Source organism: Emydura macquarii, unplaced genomic scaffold (assembly GCF_026122565.2).
Source record: "Emydura macquarii macquarii isolate MOO-44397 ecotype Brisbane River unplaced genomic scaffold, CSIRO-AGI_Emac_v2 contig_480, whole genome shotgun sequence".
NCBI lineage: Eukaryota > Metazoa > Chordata > Testudines > Chelidae > Emydura > Emydura macquarii.
The window spans coordinates 13,285,834-13,305,904 of NW_027130617.1; the positions used below are offsets into that span (position 1 = coordinate 13,285,834).

Below are 20,071 nucleotides of genomic sequence, written 5' to 3' on the forward strand. Positions count from 1 at the left end.
TTGGAAACACTAATTTATTGCCTGCTAACTTTAGTGACTAATCCCATTAAAATAACCTACACAGTAAACTGAACCTTATATGTACACAAAATGGGGGCAGGGGAGAGTAAATCTGCTTTCTGCTACATACTGGCCGACTGTAAAACTCAACGTTAATTGTGTGTTTGTATGCCAGGAGAAATATGAGTTTTCTAGTGGTTAATTTGAGCTATGTTAGATTACTTTTTAAATCATGGAATCATAATCTGATTACAAACGTGCATGTGCCCTCTTTTCTAAGTGGAAAATGCCAATATACACAACAAAAGTAATATGGTACCTTACGCAGTAAAAATATAATACACTGACAGCTATCTCCTTTGTAATTTAATGCCAAAATATGCCCTCACACCTAATGCAACCACCTTGATAGTAACAAAATATTTCCAACAATGTATTATCTACTCATCGTTGCACCTTCTGGCCAAGGTTTTTAAAAGTGACTGGTGATTTGGGTTGCCTCAATTTTTGGATGCCCTTCTTGATATACTCTAAAAGACTAGATTTTCTGAAAGAACTTCATCCACCCTCTGAAAATCAGACACATTTAAGATATTTAAGAGGGGCACCAAATAATGGAGGTACCTAAAATCATTAATCACCTTTCAAAATATTAGTCTTTGCCTTTTTCTTTAAAGAATGCTTTGCCCCCAATTATTTAAAGAAAGTTTGTTTCAAAAGACTTTTTAATTGAAAGGATTGTACAAGTATCTAATCTCCATCACTGCTGTTAAAGTATCTGCTAAAATGAACAAATAATTACTCTTCAGTTTTATAAATTACCATGATAATTAAATAATTATTCTGTCCTTAGATGCAATATGAAAGGCAAAGTTCTTACATTCCCACTTTGACTGTATTGCTGATTAATATGTGATGTTTTTAGATGATCTTGAGTGAAATAAGAATATAACAGTTTTTAGGGATGTGTGTCCGGGGATGGCGGGGAGGGGTGCAGTGTAAAATTGCCAGACTATGGAGTACATTTCTGTTGATGATTTCTTGTTTCTTTCAGAGATGTTGGTGGGAGGGCTACCTGCTTTCAGTGCTGATTTTTCTCTTTTCAGTTACCTTGTGGTAACTACATTACTCTCACCTATCCTCAACACAGCTGAACTAATAAGATCACCAAACTTAACAGCAGAAACAGCCTGCATATATTACTCAATTTCTCTCTCATTGCATGGTAAAGGCAACATCCATTGCATTCATATAAGGCAACTAATGATGCCAAATATCCATTGACTGAACATAACATGAAGGTGGTTGAAATGATCACATAATGCAAAAACTGGCATCAAACAGAAATATAGAGATTTTAAAATGTCAACAGGTCTGCAAGGCACATTAGTTGTAGGCTAGCCACGCAGTGAGGAGGCAGAACATTCCCAGTGCACAGCTAAAGAATCTTATATGCTGTTGTTTAAACTAATGTACATTCATGGTTAGTTCTTTGTATTGAAAGACTCTCCAATGGCTTAAACTATGTATATAGTCAGTAGTTTAGAACATCAGAGGTCTTCAACATTTATTTTTCCTTTGATGTGTCAATTGCAAGAGATCACTAAAGACCAAGTGGGCTAGATTCTTAGCTGACATAAAGTAACATACCTCCCTTGAGATGAATGGAGATAGGCGCATTACACTATACCTGAGGCTTTGATAGAGCTTTTGCTGCTCATAAATACACAGCAATACTCAGACATAAATTCAGAACAATGTTAAGTGAAAGGACAGGATTTTCTCTATCTATGTGCAAAGCAAATTTCACTGGGGAAAGCAATAATTCTGGAAACCTTCTTGATATTTCAGGATGAAAAAGTTAAAGCTTTTGATTCCAAAAATACATTTGACATTCAAGCTTAAAATGGGTTCAGAATCTGTATATCTTATTGCTATGTACCAGCCGTGTGGCTGGAGTACACTGAGTGGCAGCAAGTCGTCCATACAGTGTAAGCAGCTGGGCTTTGTGCTGGAGAAATCCACAAGAGCAAGGGGAGGAATCCTTCAACTGCCCTGAAGCTGTAGTAACCTCTGTACTTCCTGCACCCCTACTGCATGGGGGCAATGTCCATTCTTCCTCATCCTCCCTCCCCAAGTGCCCCTATGACAACACACATAGTGCATTCATGGAACCATGTGGGGTGCACACCCTTCTGTATTGTCTCCTAAGCCTGCCCTGCCCCAGAAGGCAAAACTTTGCCTCCCACTGCCTATGGTGCCTTCTGCACCCACCAGCATGGTAGCAAGATTTGCCCCAGGGGATAATCTCCTCCTAATGAATGTACATGCACAGCAAGGCGTCTCTCTCTGTATCTGCCTCTCTCTCTCTCTCTTTTTTTTTTTTTTTTTTGCTATAGAAACACTAACTATTGCTGTTAAAAACTTAAATGGTAGGAAACTTGTGCAATATATTCTGTGTTATCCTAATGTCCTGTCAATCTGTTGCTTTATTTGGTGAATTCAGAGCCCTCTGTTCTGTAACTCTTTCCAGTTATCGACATGTTCTATTTCTTTTGTTTATAAGGTAAATTGGCAGAAATAGGACATTTTATTCCTTAATGAACTGTGCCTTACCTACTCCTTCTCCTTGTTTCTTTTTAGCTGGAGACTTAAAATGATCAAATACTTGGGAGTGACTTACAAGGAACAGTCTCAATATGAAAGTCCTAAAGAATAAAATTCAACAACTGATACCCTTTCAAGATTTCCTGTGGTATTGCTGCCCATGTTAATTACATTTTCATCATGCTTCCAATGGAATTATCTATACTTCAGCCCCCCGCCCCCAAATCTGAACAGTTTGAAGAACATCACGCTTTACAGAAAGAAGACACTTTCCCATTCTTTCAGTGCTGGATAATAGAAAAGATAAAAACCTGGATGGGTTGATACTGAAGCTAAACTTGCATATTCTTTCTGCTTATACAACATCTTAAACATGACTGCCAACAGAGTATATTATTAAATTCAGTAATAACAAATCTTGGAAATCGTTCACTTTTTTAGTTTAATTAGTGATATATTAATCTGTCTATTTGGCTCCACTCCTAGCGTGCAAAAGAACCTTCTCTTGGCCTAAGTGGGAACAAAAAAAAAAATCGACAAAATTGCTGACTTATACATAAGTAATAACTTTGTGATGTCTTTCCCAGGGATATGTAACTAACTGTACCTAGCCATTTTCATTTAAATATCCTGTTTCACAGTTACATCTGAAAACTGCTTATTGACAATATACTTACCATAAAGAAGGAAGACATTGATACATTAGGCAACGTTTAAATCACTTGGGCTAATCAGCATCAAGAATGTACCAAACATTTAAAAATCAAGACAAAAGATGATTAAGTGATGAGAAAGTCTGGGTCACATATTTGTAGCTCCCAAAGATGACGGGAGGTCCAAACTAAGGAAAGCATCAGATTCTGAAGCAACCGTCAGAACATGATTGTCTCAGAATGCCTACTCTTCATGAGTTTCTCGGGAGATGATTCTGTGGACACAACTGTCCCCCACCTGTCCAGCAACCTCCTGGGCCTGGTCCACCTGATAGCAGCAAGGCACCAGCAAAGCGCTGTCAGCTGGTGCAATGACTCAAAAGAAAAGACAAACATAGTCTTACCATAACATTGAACTTTTCAGTGGGACTTAGGCACTTCTGAAAATTTTACCCTTAGGCACCATGACTGCTTTCTTAAAGAATAAAATTAGCATAACTTCTTGTTATAAACACAACAGCACAAAAAATTAATCCCTGGCATGGCTGCAGTGACCCTGGCTGTGGACCCCTTACCTTTCCAAAGGAATTTTAACCCTTCCTGTCTCCCAGCCAGATCTTCTTACAGCTCTTCCCCTTGGGGGGCTGGGCTAGAGTCAGCTCCCTGTTCACTGGCCACTAGGTTGTGTCCTTGCACTCAATCCCACTGTTTTACTTAAATGTATAAGGTTCACTAAATGCTGGCTGTGTAGCATAAGTGACACATGCCATATTCCTTTCTGTTTTAATTACTGAGTAGACTCTCCAAGAAGCCTAACGTTATTGCCACCAGATTTCTGGCTGCTCCAGAGAGTATCTTTAGATATTGACAATATTCACCTGCAATTTTCCTTATTAATTTTTTGATGCTCTTCTCAATTTGAGATTAATAAAATAAGCAATCTGGGAAACCTGCTTTGTACACTACAAAATTCCTCAAACAGCCCTCATCTCACTAAAGCCTGAAGGCCACCTGGTGAGAAACAGCACAATGTATTCTTTACAGAGGTCTGACCAGGCCATTTTGGGAAGTTACTAAACGGCCTTGTAGCTCTGAGTTTGAGTACCATTGTATTTTGTAAGTCTGAAATTGCTTTTCCCTTCTTCACTTCTTCCCAAGCACATCCAAGCAGCACCAGATGGGACTGTCCTTTACAAATCTATCAGTCTTTTGAAGCTTTTAATACCAGATATGGTGTATATATTTTTTATATTAATGTAGTTGCTATCACAAGACCACCCGTGCAAACGACAGTTGTGCCACTTAAATGATTGGTTCTTTTATAGGCACCCCACTGTGTGTAACCATGGCTTAATCCAGCACTCAAAAACTTGGTTCTCTTCCTGCAGTGAGTGCTGTACAGGTGCAGAGGTCCAGCCACATGATTACCACTGGAGCAGTGATTGTAAACTTTATCCCATATGTCTTGCAAATTGCTTGTGTCTTACTATGCATGGTGGCGGTTATCAGAACGTGCAACCCCATGGTAAATTTACTGCAGGTCTGTAACATCACTAGTAGATCAGCATTTCCTACCTCAAACTATAATACAATTGTGTGGGATGAGCATGAGTAACATAAAGGTCAGATACAAATGAATTGTCTTCTCCAAAATGCACATTGATATTTTCTTGCCAAACTAATAAAATAATATACATTACTACAATGCTATCTCATTCCTGTGCACAGAAAACCACATACCTTTTTCATAGGCTTAGCCTGTAAAAGGTACCAGATACCAGGAAAATTATTATTGCCACATTTTTCTAGGACATTGACAAAATACAGAGCGCTTGTCTTAGTCTTTTTCCACACAGTCTGGCTAGTATTTGTTGCATTTGTCTAGGAAATGCAACAGCCATTGAACCAAATGTCACCTCCACTCTTTTCTGTAAGGAAAATATATAAATTCCAACACTTTACCTGGAGACCCTTTCATCCATGGTACAGTGAATTTGTGGTGCACCACAACTTCGGTATTCCACACCCCTAAAGTGGCAGATTTCACTTACTGAGAGAGAATTTTAGAAGTGTGTGATCTATGTCAAAAGAGATGTGATATTGTCAATGAATGTATAGAACAGAGTTCTTCAGTTCTGCAGTTGACATACAAAAGGTCTGTTTGCCCAATTGAGTAAATCCATAGCTCAGCCTAGCTATACTAGTCAGTACATCCCGTAACAAAGCAAGTGGGACAACCATAGATGCTAAGCATGCATAGCGCTGCTGAGTTTTGTCTGTGCTCCTTAGTGCCATACACATTGGCAAAACTGTTGTCAAAACTGATTTCTACAGGACAATCTTTGACAGCATTTTTTACCAACAACTGTTTAGCTGTCAATTAATGGAAATTGCTACTTGTCTTAAGAATGCGAAATGCCAGCTGATGAAGTGCCCAGTTCATTATGCCACATTAGATGAACCAAATATTGCGTTTCTACTGAACCAGCTACGTATAGAATGAGGTCTGCAGTCAGGGGATGGATCTGTAAACATTTGGTCAAATAACTCACCTCTAGTTCCTCTAGGCTTAGGTAATGGGGGAAATCAGGAAAAAATTGCACCTCCAGAAGGTTCTGCCAGATGCTGACAGGTATATGATTTAACATCTTGAAGTGATTGCTCTTCTTTCCAAAGAGGTCTCTGCTACATAAAGACTGAATGGTTCACAGATATTTTCAGCATGCATTAGCTTCTTTTTCTACTATTATACTAAAAAGGGGATAATGCTTACTTACCTCCCGGAGCTATCTTGAGAGGTAAAGTTATATTTATAACTTTATAGTTATATTTGTACAGCACTTTGAAAATATAAAGAACGGTGCAAGCTTAGTGAGGTGTCTTAGTGTTTGTGGAAACGTTGCCTGAATGCAATCAATTAATGTTTTTAACTCCCCTGACTTTACCCAGATTATTGAATTGATATACTGATAACACGATTTTTAGTAAGAATATAATTTGCCTAAACGACTGAGCTATTTTGTGTTATAGTGGGCTGGATTGGAAGCCAGGAAATTTGGTATGCTAATCCCTAGCTCCAGTGGCATTGGAACAATTTTTATAGTGGGGGTGCCAAAAGCCATTGAACAAAACTGTAAACCTGTATATGATGGAAACCACTTCAAACCAGAGGATGCTGCTGCACCTTCAGCACCCCTAGTTCCAGAACCTCTGCCTAGCGCTGCCACTGACTTGTCATGTGATCTTGGAAAATCAGGGCTTGTCTACATTGTGAAGTACATTTATTTAAGGTGGGCTGTGAATGTAAAGAATAGCTATTCCTGATTAACTCCACTTCCAAAGTGGATTAAGCTAATGCAGAATAATGAATTCTTATTCCAGAATAAGAGAATCAACTCAGGAATTTGACTGGGAATGGTTAATCCAAAATAGCTATTCAGGAATAACTTCCTGTGTAGACAAGACCTCATTTAACTGCTTTGTTTCAGTTTCCCTATCTGTAAATGTGGTTAAATAATACTTACCTCCCTCACAGGAGTGGTGTTTAGGACCATCTCATATACTCTTGCTCAGACCCAACTCCCATTGATACTAATGTAAATTTTGCCAAGAAATGTAGGATCAGACTTCTCGTTTGTGCAACACTCGGATTATGTTATGTTATTATTATTAGCACTCTGCTGCACATTAGTTGCAGTATTCTCCTACTGTGGTGGAAGAAATATATAAGAAACGTGAAAATTTTACCCAGTGTCTTCTAACCATGTTTCTGGTACAGTAGACCACAAGGCAGTGAGTTGCTGGCTGAATGCCTAATACGCATTTTTGTTCTGGTCTTTCATGCTCCTTAATTTTGTGCAGCATTTAATTAAAACAGTGATAGACACCTTATACAAATTTTAGAGAGCATGGTGCTAAGAACCTCTAGCATCTGCAAGTGCTGGAAAATATGTTTAGACTTGGCATGCTAGAAGGCTTCAAAAAAGTGCCCAGGCTACTTGGTATGCTTTTGCACTAGGCACTGATCCAAATTCCACAGTTTGTTACTGTCACACAAATTGTTCAATAGCAGTGCACAACTGTGGTCTTCAGTTACATAGTACAGAACATAGTCATTGCCTGATTTTTGGCACAAATTCTGAGTCCTCATTGACTCACAAAGATGATGTAAGATTCCAAAGCAATATTTGTGATAAAACATGCTTAATTTACGCTACACAACTCATTCCAGAAATAAGTTTCAGAATCTCTAGTATGTAGCCATCTTCTGCCAAAATTATCCGTTCTTTTCTGAATGTAATGTCATGACTAGAAAATCTGGCTAATATGCCAAGTGATTTTGTCAAACGGATGGATTTTTACTTTGTTTCTTGTTAATTTTTCTGTTCTGACAGACCTTTAAGATACCTTCTTTCAGATCTACTGCTTTCTTTTAAAAGTGACTGACCTATTCACATCTGCTTTCACAAATATATTCCGATAATTCAACTTTCTTCTGTCCCTGTTATGACTTTCTCATTGTCACTGTCAGATAAGTCACTGTTGTGTCAATTAACGTAGAGTTTGTTTCCCCTACTTTCTCTTTCTAGCTATCAATTTTTATATTGTTTAAGGCCTACATTACCACTTATACTGCCAGCGTATATTTTGCCAGCGTAAGCGCTTGTGTGGACAGCGCTATGTCGGTGGGCATAGCTACCGCCGCGTGTTTAGGTGGTTTTATTATGTGGGCGAGAGAGAGCTCTCTCATTGACAGGACACAGCTACACAAGCGCTTATGCTGGCAAAATTTATGTCACTTAAGGAGGTTGTTTTTTCCACACCCCTGAGTGACAAAAGTTTTGCTGACATAAGTGCTAGTGCAGACAAGACCTAAGTGTTGTGCATTGAACTTTCTAATCTGGTCCCTTTCTACACTGGGGTTAGGGTCTGTACAACTGCATCACAGGGGTGTGGATTTTTCACCCTCCCCCCAGCAACCTATTTATACTGATGCATGTTTATAGTGTAGACCTGGCCTAAGAACCTGGTCTCAGAAAGCAACTCACTGCAAGATGGACCTACCTATCCTCCCTCCTCAGCTGGCCCAGTGGGAGAGGTTGGGATTTGCATCTGAATCAAACGCTGCAGGGTGGGGCCTTGCTGCGGAAGAGCCCTCTCTCCCCCACCCCTGCACCCTGCGGGTGCAGTAGGCACACCTGGTCCTTACAAAGCTGCACAGTGGGGAGGGGAAGAAGGGCGTAAAGAACCGCCTCCTCCGCCCGCCCTCACTTGCACGGGAGCCCTCCAGGGTCATTGGCACCCAGATGTAGAAGGTGGCCTATGTGCTTTCAGAGGATTCCGAGTACAGTGACGTCCCAGCGACTGGGGGGCTCCACCTAGCTCCACCTGCGAGGAGGGTAGCCTGCAGAGCGCCCGGCCCGAGGCACGGGTCCTGTTCCTGGGGCTCCCCGCCAACCTTGCGAACCAGGATCCAGGTAAAGGGCTCCGCCAAGAGCGACCAATCAGGTGCTTCAACCCAAGCAGCCAGCCAATGGGGACGCCCTTGGAGCCGGACCAATGGAAACGGTGCTGGTGGGCAGCCTATCCAGGCAGAGCGGCGGGCCTGGGGGGGAGCCCTACCCGACGGGGAGGGGGGGCGTCGCCCGGCCCGGTCCGGCTGCCGTGCAGTGCGCGCGCGGCGGTGCGGTGCCAGCTGCTCCTCGCCTCACAGACAGCATGGCCGGGCTGGGCATGGGCGGCGGCGGCGGCTCCAGCTCCAGCTTGGGGCGGTGCAGCCACGCCGTGGTGCGGGCTCTGCCCGAGTCGCTGTGCCAGCACGCGCTGCGCAGAGAGAAGGGCACGGAGGTGGACTTCGCCCGGGCCGAGCGGGAGCACCAGCTCTACGTCGGGGTGCTCAAGGGCAAGCTGGGGCTGCAGGTGCTGGAGCTGCCGGCCGACGAGAGCCTGCCCGACTGTGTCTTCGTGGAGGACGTGGCTGTGGTGTGCGAGGAGACCGCCCTGCTCACCCGGCCCGGGGCACCCAGCAGGAGGAAGGAGGTACCAGGCTGCAGGGGGAGACTGGGGGGAGGATCGCTGAGCACGGGCTTCCGTCCCCACTTGGAGAGAGTTGCGCCCTGCCTTCCCCCCTCCCCCACACACGCACACTCTGCTAAGATCTCTGTAACTTCCCGGGCGGGGGTAGAGTCCATTGTCCGCAGAATCCCAGGATGGGTCATTTTCTAGCCTGTCTTGCCCCTGGCACGTTTTATTTTAACTTAATGCAGAACAGAGCCGGTGCAAATGCAAATGCATGAGGTTAAAGTGAAGATCTCTGTGGAAAATGATTGCACGGAACAGTTGTTCCGGGAAGGCAGCGTCCTGTGTGTACATGGTGTGGTGCTGTAAGGCGTGGCAGGTTGGTGGCATGATGGGAGAGGAAGAGTCAGAAGATGCTCTGTGCACTTGCAGCCTCCCTTTCCCACAATGAACTCCAACCTGAGTGCTTATGGAGAAGCTTTCCCATTCTTAGCGGAATAGCCGCAGATTGGGAAGAACACATCTGAACTGAGTTCTCAGTCGTGCCATGAATCACCTACCATTTGTATCAAAAAGAAAATGAACCCAGATGTGTTTTCTTGTTGTCTTGGCAGGGCTGTAATGGTGACTGCAAATTGACTAGACTGAAAAGCTGAACTACTGTCTCCTTTTTCTTTTTCAACAAATTATGCCTAGCAAACACGAGGGTGTCTTATTTTGTTGCACAAAATAGATCACTTTGGTGTGTTTTTAAGACATACCAATGTCCTTTATAGTGAACCACAGCCATTCTTTGTAAGTTGAAACACAATTAAGGGAGATGGCACAAAAATGTTTAAACCAATTAAAAGCTCCAGGTGCACAAGGCTCAGTGTGAATCTATTATATAGATATTGCATAAATCTAAATTCACTCTTGCATTAGAGAAGCTGGATAAAAACGTTATTAAATTTATTATGTTTAGCTGACATTTCTATTGAATGTGCATCGCTCGTTAAAACACGTAAAGATGGTGTGTGTGGATTCATTTTTTTACATATGAACAAAAAAAAATGCACACCTACATAATTCAGTGTTACAAATATCTCTATAACAGGTTAATTCCTCTCCCGTGTTATCAGTATATTATATCAAGGTGTTCATTTTTATTAACTCAGCACTGTACTGTACTGCAGTTTGGAGTGCAGAAATTTAATATCTTCCTTGGGTGTAGTCCTTGTGATGGTTGTCAGTGCATGTGTAGACTAGTGTTAAGTACACTTTTAAAGTGTTCAGTCAGTTTAGTTTCTCATATACCTTTAAATATAAAATGTTTGACTAAAAAGCCATTGCCCCATTCAGAGAATATTTGAACGTACTGTGCAACACATTATTTAAATAGTGTGGCCTCTAGGGATTCTAGGTGTCTTAGATGGCTTGGCATTCAATCATTTAAATGGGCTTCAGTGTTTTCTCCTTCATTAAGCTGCAGTATCACCCCTCCTATATCTTCATATGTGTCCATGCTAAGCTATGCCTTCACTTAGTCCTTCACCAATTTATTAATTAAATTGTATTTCTCCCCCTTTTTTATGTAGGGTGTTATCTAATAATGCTTCTCCCAGTTTCAGCTCTCTGATGTACCTCATGCCCCATACTCATTACCCAGGGCTGAGGTGGTTCATGTCAGGAAGCACCTTTGCATTCAGTTCAGACAAGCAGAGAAAAGATCAGCCAACCAGAAAATGAAATAAAAGCAGTCAGCAGAGGATGATTTGGGAAATGTCTGAAGCAGATTAGCAGCTAAGAGAAATCAGGCAGTTAGATAATACAATAACAACAAAGATAAAGCAATAAAAACAAAGATCCATTATGGAAGAATAATTATCTGTCGTTACAAATACTTAGTACTTTATTTTAGTAGATTCAATAGTTTTTTTATTAGCACGCTACATAATCTGCAGAAAATTTTCATTGCTTGCTCTCACCTTTCCTCAGTAAAGATTTCATTGAATGTAGGGAGGTTGCATGTTACTAAGAATTTATTACTTTTGCATCATATTTACTAGTGTGTTATGAATAATTATGAATAACTAACAAGACTACAATGTAAACTTTAACTCATTTCTCTTTTCAGTTTTAACTTGCAGTATTTATTAACTTGCAAAACTCAATAATTCACAATGGATCTTCAGTTATCCGTGCAAATTAGTAATAGTTCTAATATATTCAGTATAAAATCCTATTCTGATATAGTGTAAAGTGTATGTTAATCTCACATATTTCAGGAAATTCAGAACAAAGATGCCCATGATCACCTTAATCCAGCCTTAATACCCAGTTGTGCATTCCTCCTGCACCCATGACTTCTGTAGGGTATAAACCAGTGAAAAATCTTGGGCACAAGGAATGCAGGCTCTGGCATTTAACAAATAGGTGCAAGTTGCTGAGTTATTGCAATAGGAAGCTTTGCTCTGAAATTCCAGTCTTTATATTTGAGACCTCAAACCTGTGCATCAAGTCACCTCCCTCTCTGCATTCAAATACATCTTAAATTCATTTCTGTCATCTTGCCTATGGTAGTTGAGATTGGGGGGGGGGGTAGGGAATAAAACATAACAACCCCCACCCCACCCCATAAAGTTACAGAACCACCAAGTTGGGAATGGGCTTTACTGTGTATTCACATAATTTTTATTGTAACACTTCTCCTTCCAGTTCCGCACACTTTTTGTTGGTTTATTACCCTCGTTCTTCTTGTCAGGTGTGAACATAGACTGTGAACTGGGTCTTTATTTGTTTCTTTGAAGCTGCTAGTATACTTTTGGGGCCTCAGGAAATAATAAAATGTACCATTTACCTAGATTCTTTGCATTTAGTTTTTCTCTTTTTTTAAAAAATGAATTAAAAGGGTTTTTTCCAATGTGTCTTGTCAGATAATGCAACTATCTGAGAGATTGCACAGATCTCTCATTCGAGAACATGCACGTGCATGTATTTGGAGATGTGCGTCCAGATACATGCTTAAAAAGGTGTGTGGGTGCAGTATGTTGCTTTCAAATGCAGCTGTTTCTCAAGCAGACTTCTACAAGAGAGTTTTCCTTGAGCATATACCATTACTTGCTATTTATGCCCGTGTAGAGTCTTAGTGACTTCATTGGAGCTCTGTGTGAACCTAACGGGCCATGCTAGCCTTAGAATAGCTAAGGGTGAGATGACACTTCTATAGAATTGCCACCACTATGCCATGAGTTGTAATCAATGGACAGATTAAGGCTGGATCAAGGTCTGTGCTCAGAAGGAGCCCAGAAGCTTGTAAAGGAAAGATTCAGCAAGGAAATGAATGCAAAATGTGGCAGCAGCTAGTGGGAGACAGGTAGGAGGTAAAAGGCTACACAACGGATTGCTACAGATGGCACTTGCAGGAGATGAGGCTCACTCATCTCAAGAAGAGGCTGTAGGCAGGTTTGGGGAAGTGAATGAGAGTGTCTGTCCCCCACCCTTGGGTCCTATCTTGTGCTGATGCAGAGGGATCAGAGAGTGGATAGGATGTAGCAATGTAACGTAAGTGGCATGTACAGCACTATGTGGGCAGGAGAGCTTATGCCAGTGAAATTTATGTTGCTCCGGGAGATTTTTTTTTTCACATGCCTGCGTGACATAAGTTTTACTGGTGAAAGTGGTGGTGTAGACCTAGCCTTACAGTGCCGCAGATGTAGTGCCTACTGAAAACACTACTCCGAGAGGTGCAGGTATTCCATCTACCTGGGAGGTAGTAGCTGTGTCAACAAGAGAAGCTTTCCTTTCGACATAGCGCTGTTTACACCACAGCTTAGGTTGGTGTAACTGCATCACTCGGGATGATTTTCCACACTTCTGAGCGACGTAGTTACACTACAAGTTTTCAGTGTAGACCAGGGCACGGGATTCAGGCTTGACAGTTAAGACTGTAATAGCTTGCAAGTCTCTCTTTTTCTGACAGTCTTTTGCTATAGCACCATCAGTGCTGCATCAACACAGTTCTTGCTGGAAGGCATAGACTGAGAGGCTAAGGCTCAGAGTCTGAGATTTAGGAGTTGGTTCATGGATACAAATCCATAGACAGGTTCTTCATCATTTTAAACCTCAATTTATGAGAGCATTAGGCATGTGTTTAAACTTTTTTAAGTGTGGGAGTAGTTCCATTGATAGTCAGTGGGATTACTCACATGCTTAAAGTTAATCATGTGCTTAAATACCATGCAAAATCAAGGCCCCAGTACATAAGTTTTGCTGGCATAAGTGGTAGTGTAGACATAGCATAAGGCAGATAGAGGAGCTGGGCAGCCCAAGGCTGAGGAGGCAGTGAAAGAGGCTAATGTGAAGCGAATCTGGGAAAGAAGAGAGGGGGTGCTCTGTGTTGGGAGGAAATGTTTGTGGGGATTTGGAGAAATATTTTGGCAGATCTGGGCCATTGATACCTTTTTTCTCCTCCTGCTAATAAAAGCAGTGAACTAACCGTGTGAAATTAATTATATGTTGGCTATTACAAATGCCAGCCAGGTGAAATAATGTTCAACTTTTCCATTAATCAGAAACCACAAGATGGGATATTTCATAACCCCAACTATGTGACAACTGTTTTAAGCCATAAATAGGAGTTATTCCCAAATATGCACAAAAATTAAAGAGGACTATGCTGGAGGGAGTGCATATGGTAACAAATTATCCTTGAGTTAGATAAATTGTCTGCTTTGTAGTAACATAAAAGCCACTGTGTTTATGTACTGTTTCCTTGTTGAATCCATGCTCAAACAGCACTATTAATTTTCATTGTATTTGGAAAGGTACAGTCAAATTCATCAATATTTGTATATGTGCAATACATACTTGTTTAAACTGATTTTTGGAAAACTCTAAATTAAATAATGAAGAGGGAAATAGAAAGCGGTCAAAACCCGACCCTGTTGATAACATAACCACATTTACAGAGACTTTTTCACTAATAGAGTATTGTATGTAAGAGAGAAGCAGGCATGGATGAAGCCCAGATATATTTACATTGGAAAAATTATTTAATTGGTCTATTGTTTCTAAAATTAGTTTTGATCCTTCTAATGCAGGTAGACACAGTTAATTCCTAAGAACCATGAATATGTTAAGATCTACTTGCAGCACTTCAACAGGTTTACTTGCTTTCATCAAGTAAATGGTCTATAGATGCTTATAAATAAAAAACAGGAGAAGGAAAAACCTCATATTCTACACTTATTTGCTCTGATAACTGGAAGATCCACTGTGAATTACTTAATTTTGTGAATTTAAAAAAATAAGTGGACCAATATAAAATCAATCCAGGGTACTGCATCATAAAGTTTCTTACTAGTGTTGTGCTTAATTATTTATGACAATACTTCATACTGGGAATGAGACCTCACAGCAGCACTTCTCTATAAAGTCTGTGTTGAGGGCACTAAAGTCTCTGTTTATGGGCACTATTCCTTATTTATTTCAGTCTTTTTCTGGTACCTCCCAATGTCAACGTCACAGGGCTAACTGCACCTCTCTATGTCCCTTCCTGATCTCTCTGAGCGCACTCCTAAAAAGTCAGGCTGCCTTTACCTTTCCTGGGGTGGAATTTGCAGTACTGTGTGTATAGTCTCTGGGCCTACTCATTGGGTATGAGTAGGTTTGGCACCTGTGGTTCTTTTCTTGGGAGCCTGTGGCCAGTGGTGTCTGTAGTAACCAAACAGCCTTCTTAAAAGCAAAGTACTGGTTATTTTACCTATAGGAAGAAAGCATTTAGAGAGAAAGGGTTTTAGAAGAACAATAAATCTGCACGCATGTCTAGCTTACCTAAAGCCCTATCCTCCTATAATGGTGGCCCAGGCAGGACTAGCTTCTTCAGAAATCCTGTGGATGCCTGTATCAGTCTGGTTTAGAGAGAGAGAGAAAGAGAGCTTTTAATGCAGCTGGAGTTCCTTTGCTCTTGCCAGCTTACATGCTTTGATTTTGTTCAGAAAGGCCAATCTAGTAGTCTGAACAGGAGGTTAGCCAGACTCCTCAAAGCCAGTGGCTCTGCCAGCGTCCTGTAACAACTCCCTCAAGTGTTTGCAGAAAGCCCAAAGGTGGCATTATTTAAAACAATATTTAATGCAACATTTTAAAATTGCAGTATTATCCATTCACATTAAGTTATTAGACTCTCCATAATTGGAAAACTAGCCTGTCATACCCCAACCTCTATTTTAACTAACTGAAAAGTCTTTCTGGTCCCCATAAAAAGACTGATTAGAACATAAGCATATATATTTGTAAACTTTGTTTACTGAACAGTCTCATAAATAAGATATGGGATTCAATTTTCAAGAGCGCTTAAGTAATTTAGGCCTTGTCTTCACAGCGAAGCTAACTTGAGTGTTGCCTCTAACTCGAGTACTGTACACACAACCGGTCCCTTGAGCTTTAGTTAGCAATGAATGGAGCAATACTTTCTGCTAGCATTGTGTGTTGGAACGGAGTCTCAGGCTATGTACACACTGACGGTGGCAAATTTGCTGCTGTCAGATTGATCTTTCTGGATCGAGAGTGGTCAGTGAAGACCCGCTCAATCAGTCTGGAAGTCAATGCACTAAAACCACCCCCTCAAGTGGTGTAGCGTCGATGGGAACGTGTTTCCCATTGGTACAGCACAGTGATGATGCCGTGCATAACGGAAGTTAAGAAGTTGACGGCGTTACGCAAACTATGCAGAGTAGCTTGCGTTACTCCCATCGACGGCCACTGAATTTTCAGGTAATTTTCACTGGCCATCAGGCAGCTAACTTGAGTGAAAGGCAGGGTAGGGTTTGGCTATCAGGAAAAAGGTGATGGTCTTTGTCGTGTGTGTGTGTGTGTGTGTGTGTGTTTGTCTGTGTGTGTAAGAGAGAGATTTTTCAAGATAATACTTTACTTTTACAGGTTTTGTTTTTAATTAATTTAATTATAACTACAGCAGAAAGAAAGTGCCAGGGAGCATGACACAAAGTTTGATGTTGCCATTGTTCCACTGAACTTGGACTGCTGAGAGTGAAAGACGGTGCAGACTGTCTCCCAAAGGAAAAGGAAATGGAGGGCAGTGAAAAAGCAGAGTAAACACATGGTGGAGTCAGTCACATATGTTAGTTCCACAGTTTTTGTTTATTACTTACGTGCAGTTGTGGCTTCCTTTGATTAACATTTCTCAGAGTGGGGTAATGCTGGCAATATTAAGCTTGGAAGTTAACTAGTATGATACTGTCCACTTCCGATTTATTTTTAAATACTGTTCTAATTTTCCACTCACCTGTCCAAATCAGGAGTAAATCCACTGAAATCAATGAAATTACAATGGTATGAGAAGAGAATGTGGAACCAAATGTGTTAATTCATAAGGTCTGCTGTAATTATATGCATTCAGCTGAACTACATTACAATAGCACCGTGTGTACCAGACAAATCCATAGAATAAAATCCAATAACAAAGAATGAACTCTCAAGCTTTGCAGATATAATTGCTTATATTAAAACCATTGAGACCACCAAGCACCATTAGATGTTTTGGGTAATGGCTAAATGTTTTAGACAGTTTCTGAGAATGTACCGTTTTGGTGACTATACCATTTTTGCTCAAAGCTTTTGCAAACCAGGGTGAATAGAGGCTAAATCAGTTTGAGTCAGTGAAGTGGATAAATTCCAGAATTAATTTACCATAGTAGAAAAATAAATCAAGTAAATCACTGCTTTAATAGCTTGATGGAAAAATAAGAACTTTTGACTTCAAGGAATTAAGTTTCTATATTGTCAGCCTCAGAACTTTTGTTATCAGATCCATATGTCTTGGAGAATTAGGGAGATATTCACCAAGTAAAAACTTGTAAAAGCAAATCTTACTTAGTTTCCTGATGTAGATAATTTGATTTTTTTTTCTTTGAGGCCACATGCAAATATTAATACATGTAATGTTCAAGTTGAATAATTACGATTGAAATAATACTGTGGTCACTCACCTTATTGACAGTTCCAAACCTTTCTTTCCACCCGTGTGTTCTGACTCAGTTAGCCCTCTAGGGCAAGTTCTTCAGGTCAACATTCTAAACACTTTGGGGTCTGTTCTGAAGAACTTTGATCCACCTCTCTCTTGCTGCCTTAGTTATTGTACTGTGACTGGGATAGTGCAGTGCAGCACCACCCCCATCCTTTGGAAATCCACGTGCTCAGTATCAGTGTCCACAGCCAGCAGGCCTCTTCTTGCCTGTGTCGCATGAAAAGCGAGAGGGGTTGCTGCAGAGGAGAGTGATGCCATAATGGAAAGTACCCTGGGCTTCCTGTCTTGGTGGTTTAAGGTAGGAATTGTCTTGCAAGCAGGAGGGAACTTGTAACCGCTTTCGCAGCAGCCCAGAAGGGAATGAAAGGCAGAGTTGCCTTTCAGTAACCGGAGGTGGTGTGGGAGAGTGGATTGCAAGCAACCTGCCACAAAGGGTGAGAAACCTGATGGGTCAGGCAGTGACTGGGACCAGCCCCAGCAGAAGCAGAGAGGAGAGCACATACTATGGGACCTCAGCATGGCCTCCTCCTCCTCTTCCAGAGACTTTATCTACTCATTGGTCAGTGGGGGGAGGAGGGGAGCCAACTGATACCTTGGTCCCCACTTTCATTAATTTTAATCCTAGACCAGCTCAGCTTAATGGGAGCTTCTCTATTCTTACATGAGATCAAGAAATAAATGGAAACTTTCTTTAAAAAACATGGACACAGTTTTAACCTTCCTGTATTCAGTGACAGAACTGTAATCTCCTAACAAATGGGATGAAAATTCAGTAGAAAGACTAGTTAACTAGTTGAAAGTCACATAAAGCAGTGCAAACATGTAGACCAGAAAGATACTTCACACATATTCCAATGCCTTCCACCTCAGAGTGCTTCATAGACTTTGGACATGGAGCACCACTGAAAAGCAGCCACCTTAGGCATGGAGGATGGCAACCAGCGCATTGTGCATCACATAACAATGCAACCAAGGGGCAAGGCAGTGAAATTTGGCCAAGCCTTTGCATCCAGCTTCTGTTTGTACTGAAAATGCTCTGGATTCTTCAGTGCTTAGGAACAGCAGACAAGATACACAATCTTTTTAAAAGATTTTGCTTGGAAAAAATCTCTTCTCTCCCATATAGGAAAATGGACAGAATCCAGTTTATCTAATTCAGAAGAATGAAAGGTGGAATGAACTATACCAGCATTGGAGCCTGTGGTGCTATAGATTTTAGTGTTTAGAAGTATAAACCATGAGATCTTGCACTTTGGCAGGGTAGATCAGTCCCAAATGCAAGTTTCTCCTTTCTGGACATGAGTACATAGTCCAATCAATCAGATAATGCCTCTGAGAAGGAAGGTTGTGCCACAATCAAAGGCATACGAGGACAAAAATAAACACATATATGACGTGTGTTACTGTAGATGTCTCAGATAAACTGTATAGTGGTTAACAATCCCTAATTCTCCCATGGGCCTTCTGCTAGATAATTCTGCTAGATTGTGTGGTGGCTGGAAAAGAAGTGAAAAAATTAGAAAACATCTACCAAGTAACAAAAGTGCTTGACTCCAAAAAGAATGATGGACAGTGATGGTTTTCCCAAGCATAGATAATGAAAGTGTTGGCTACACTAGCTCCCTAAAGTTAATTAGGATAAGTGATTTTTTTATAGTGCATGCTGGTGCCAACAGAACCTCTGTTTGCTGACTGATCATTTTAGCAGAATTTAACAGTACAGCTGGCAACGATCATCCTGCGTTTCTACAAAGGATTAGTACTTCCTGGTGATGAAACTGAGAGAGGCAAAAGAGAGAGAAAATTTATATTAACAGTTTGTATAATTGAGATTGTCACCGTAGTTTAGAGGACTAGTGCTGTGAATCTTGTAGACTGAGGCTCATCCTTTTCTTTGCCTTCTTGTATCAAGGCACTTGGTGTTATCTGTGTCTTAGGCATTCTGTCTTGACATCAGCACACTTCTTGATGCCCTGTAACTGGTTGTTGCTTAAAATGACAGGTGAGTAAACTGTCAGCTTAAAAGCATAAATATTAACAAAAAATTTGAAACAGGTCCTTCTGCTCCTCACGTCTCTTGAAAATTTTCCACAGTCTGTATTTTTAATTTTCTGTCTTAGAAACTTATCCAGATGAGTCTTAAGTGTGTCGATGCTTCTGATATATTTGCTACCTTGTACTGCGATGAGAACGAATGCACAGTCTTTTCAGTCTCCCTAACTTTTCATTGGCTTAGTCTTTTTTTTTTAAACTGAGGTTAGGTTGAAAGGCCTGGGATCTTCAAACAATCTAGCCAAACAATATTCTTTCTTGGGTTTTGCCCAGGTTTTTGCAGAGAGACTGTATTGAGAATGCTGAATGGTGAACAGACTGGTTTCAAGATACAGTCTTTATTATGAATAGGAACTTTTTACAGAACTGAGGTAACAGACTTTCTACTACTCTGTGCAGCTACAGCCTGTGACTGCCCTGTCCTGGGCTTCTTTGTTTCTGCTCCAGCAGGAAATGTGTCCCAGGAAACTAAACACTTCATCTCTAATGTACAGGAAGTGTGACCATCTGTGCACTTCCTGGCAGACTTACTCTGTAGCTTAGTTTCCCTTTTTTAGATCCTTTTTAAAAAGTTCCTGACTTAACTAAACACTATTGAATTAAACTACCAAGCTGTTACGTTCATCATAACTAACAAATACTCTTTAGGTTGCCTAAACACAACCTAATATGTCTTGATCAGTCTCTTAGGGCATGTCAGCAATCTTCATGATCTGCT

General features: G+C 40.9%; 1 protein-coding gene across 2 annotated transcripts in view; it reads left to right on the forward strand.

Annotated features, from left to right (window-relative positions):
* The first annotated feature begins 8,879 nt into the window (after positions 1-8,879).
* DDAH1 (dimethylarginine dimethylaminohydrolase 1) overlaps positions 8,880-20,071 on the forward strand; it is a 100,132-nt gene continuing 88,940 nt past the window's right edge. For both annotated transcript variants that reach the window (XM_067538539.1, XM_067538540.1), the window contains exon 1: positions 8,880-9,299. In XM_067538539.1, the coding sequence (XP_067394640.1) occupies positions 8,979-9,299 (321 nt within the window). In that variant the 5' untranslated portion in view covers positions 8,880-8,978. The remainder of the gene's footprint in view (positions 9,300-20,071) is intronic.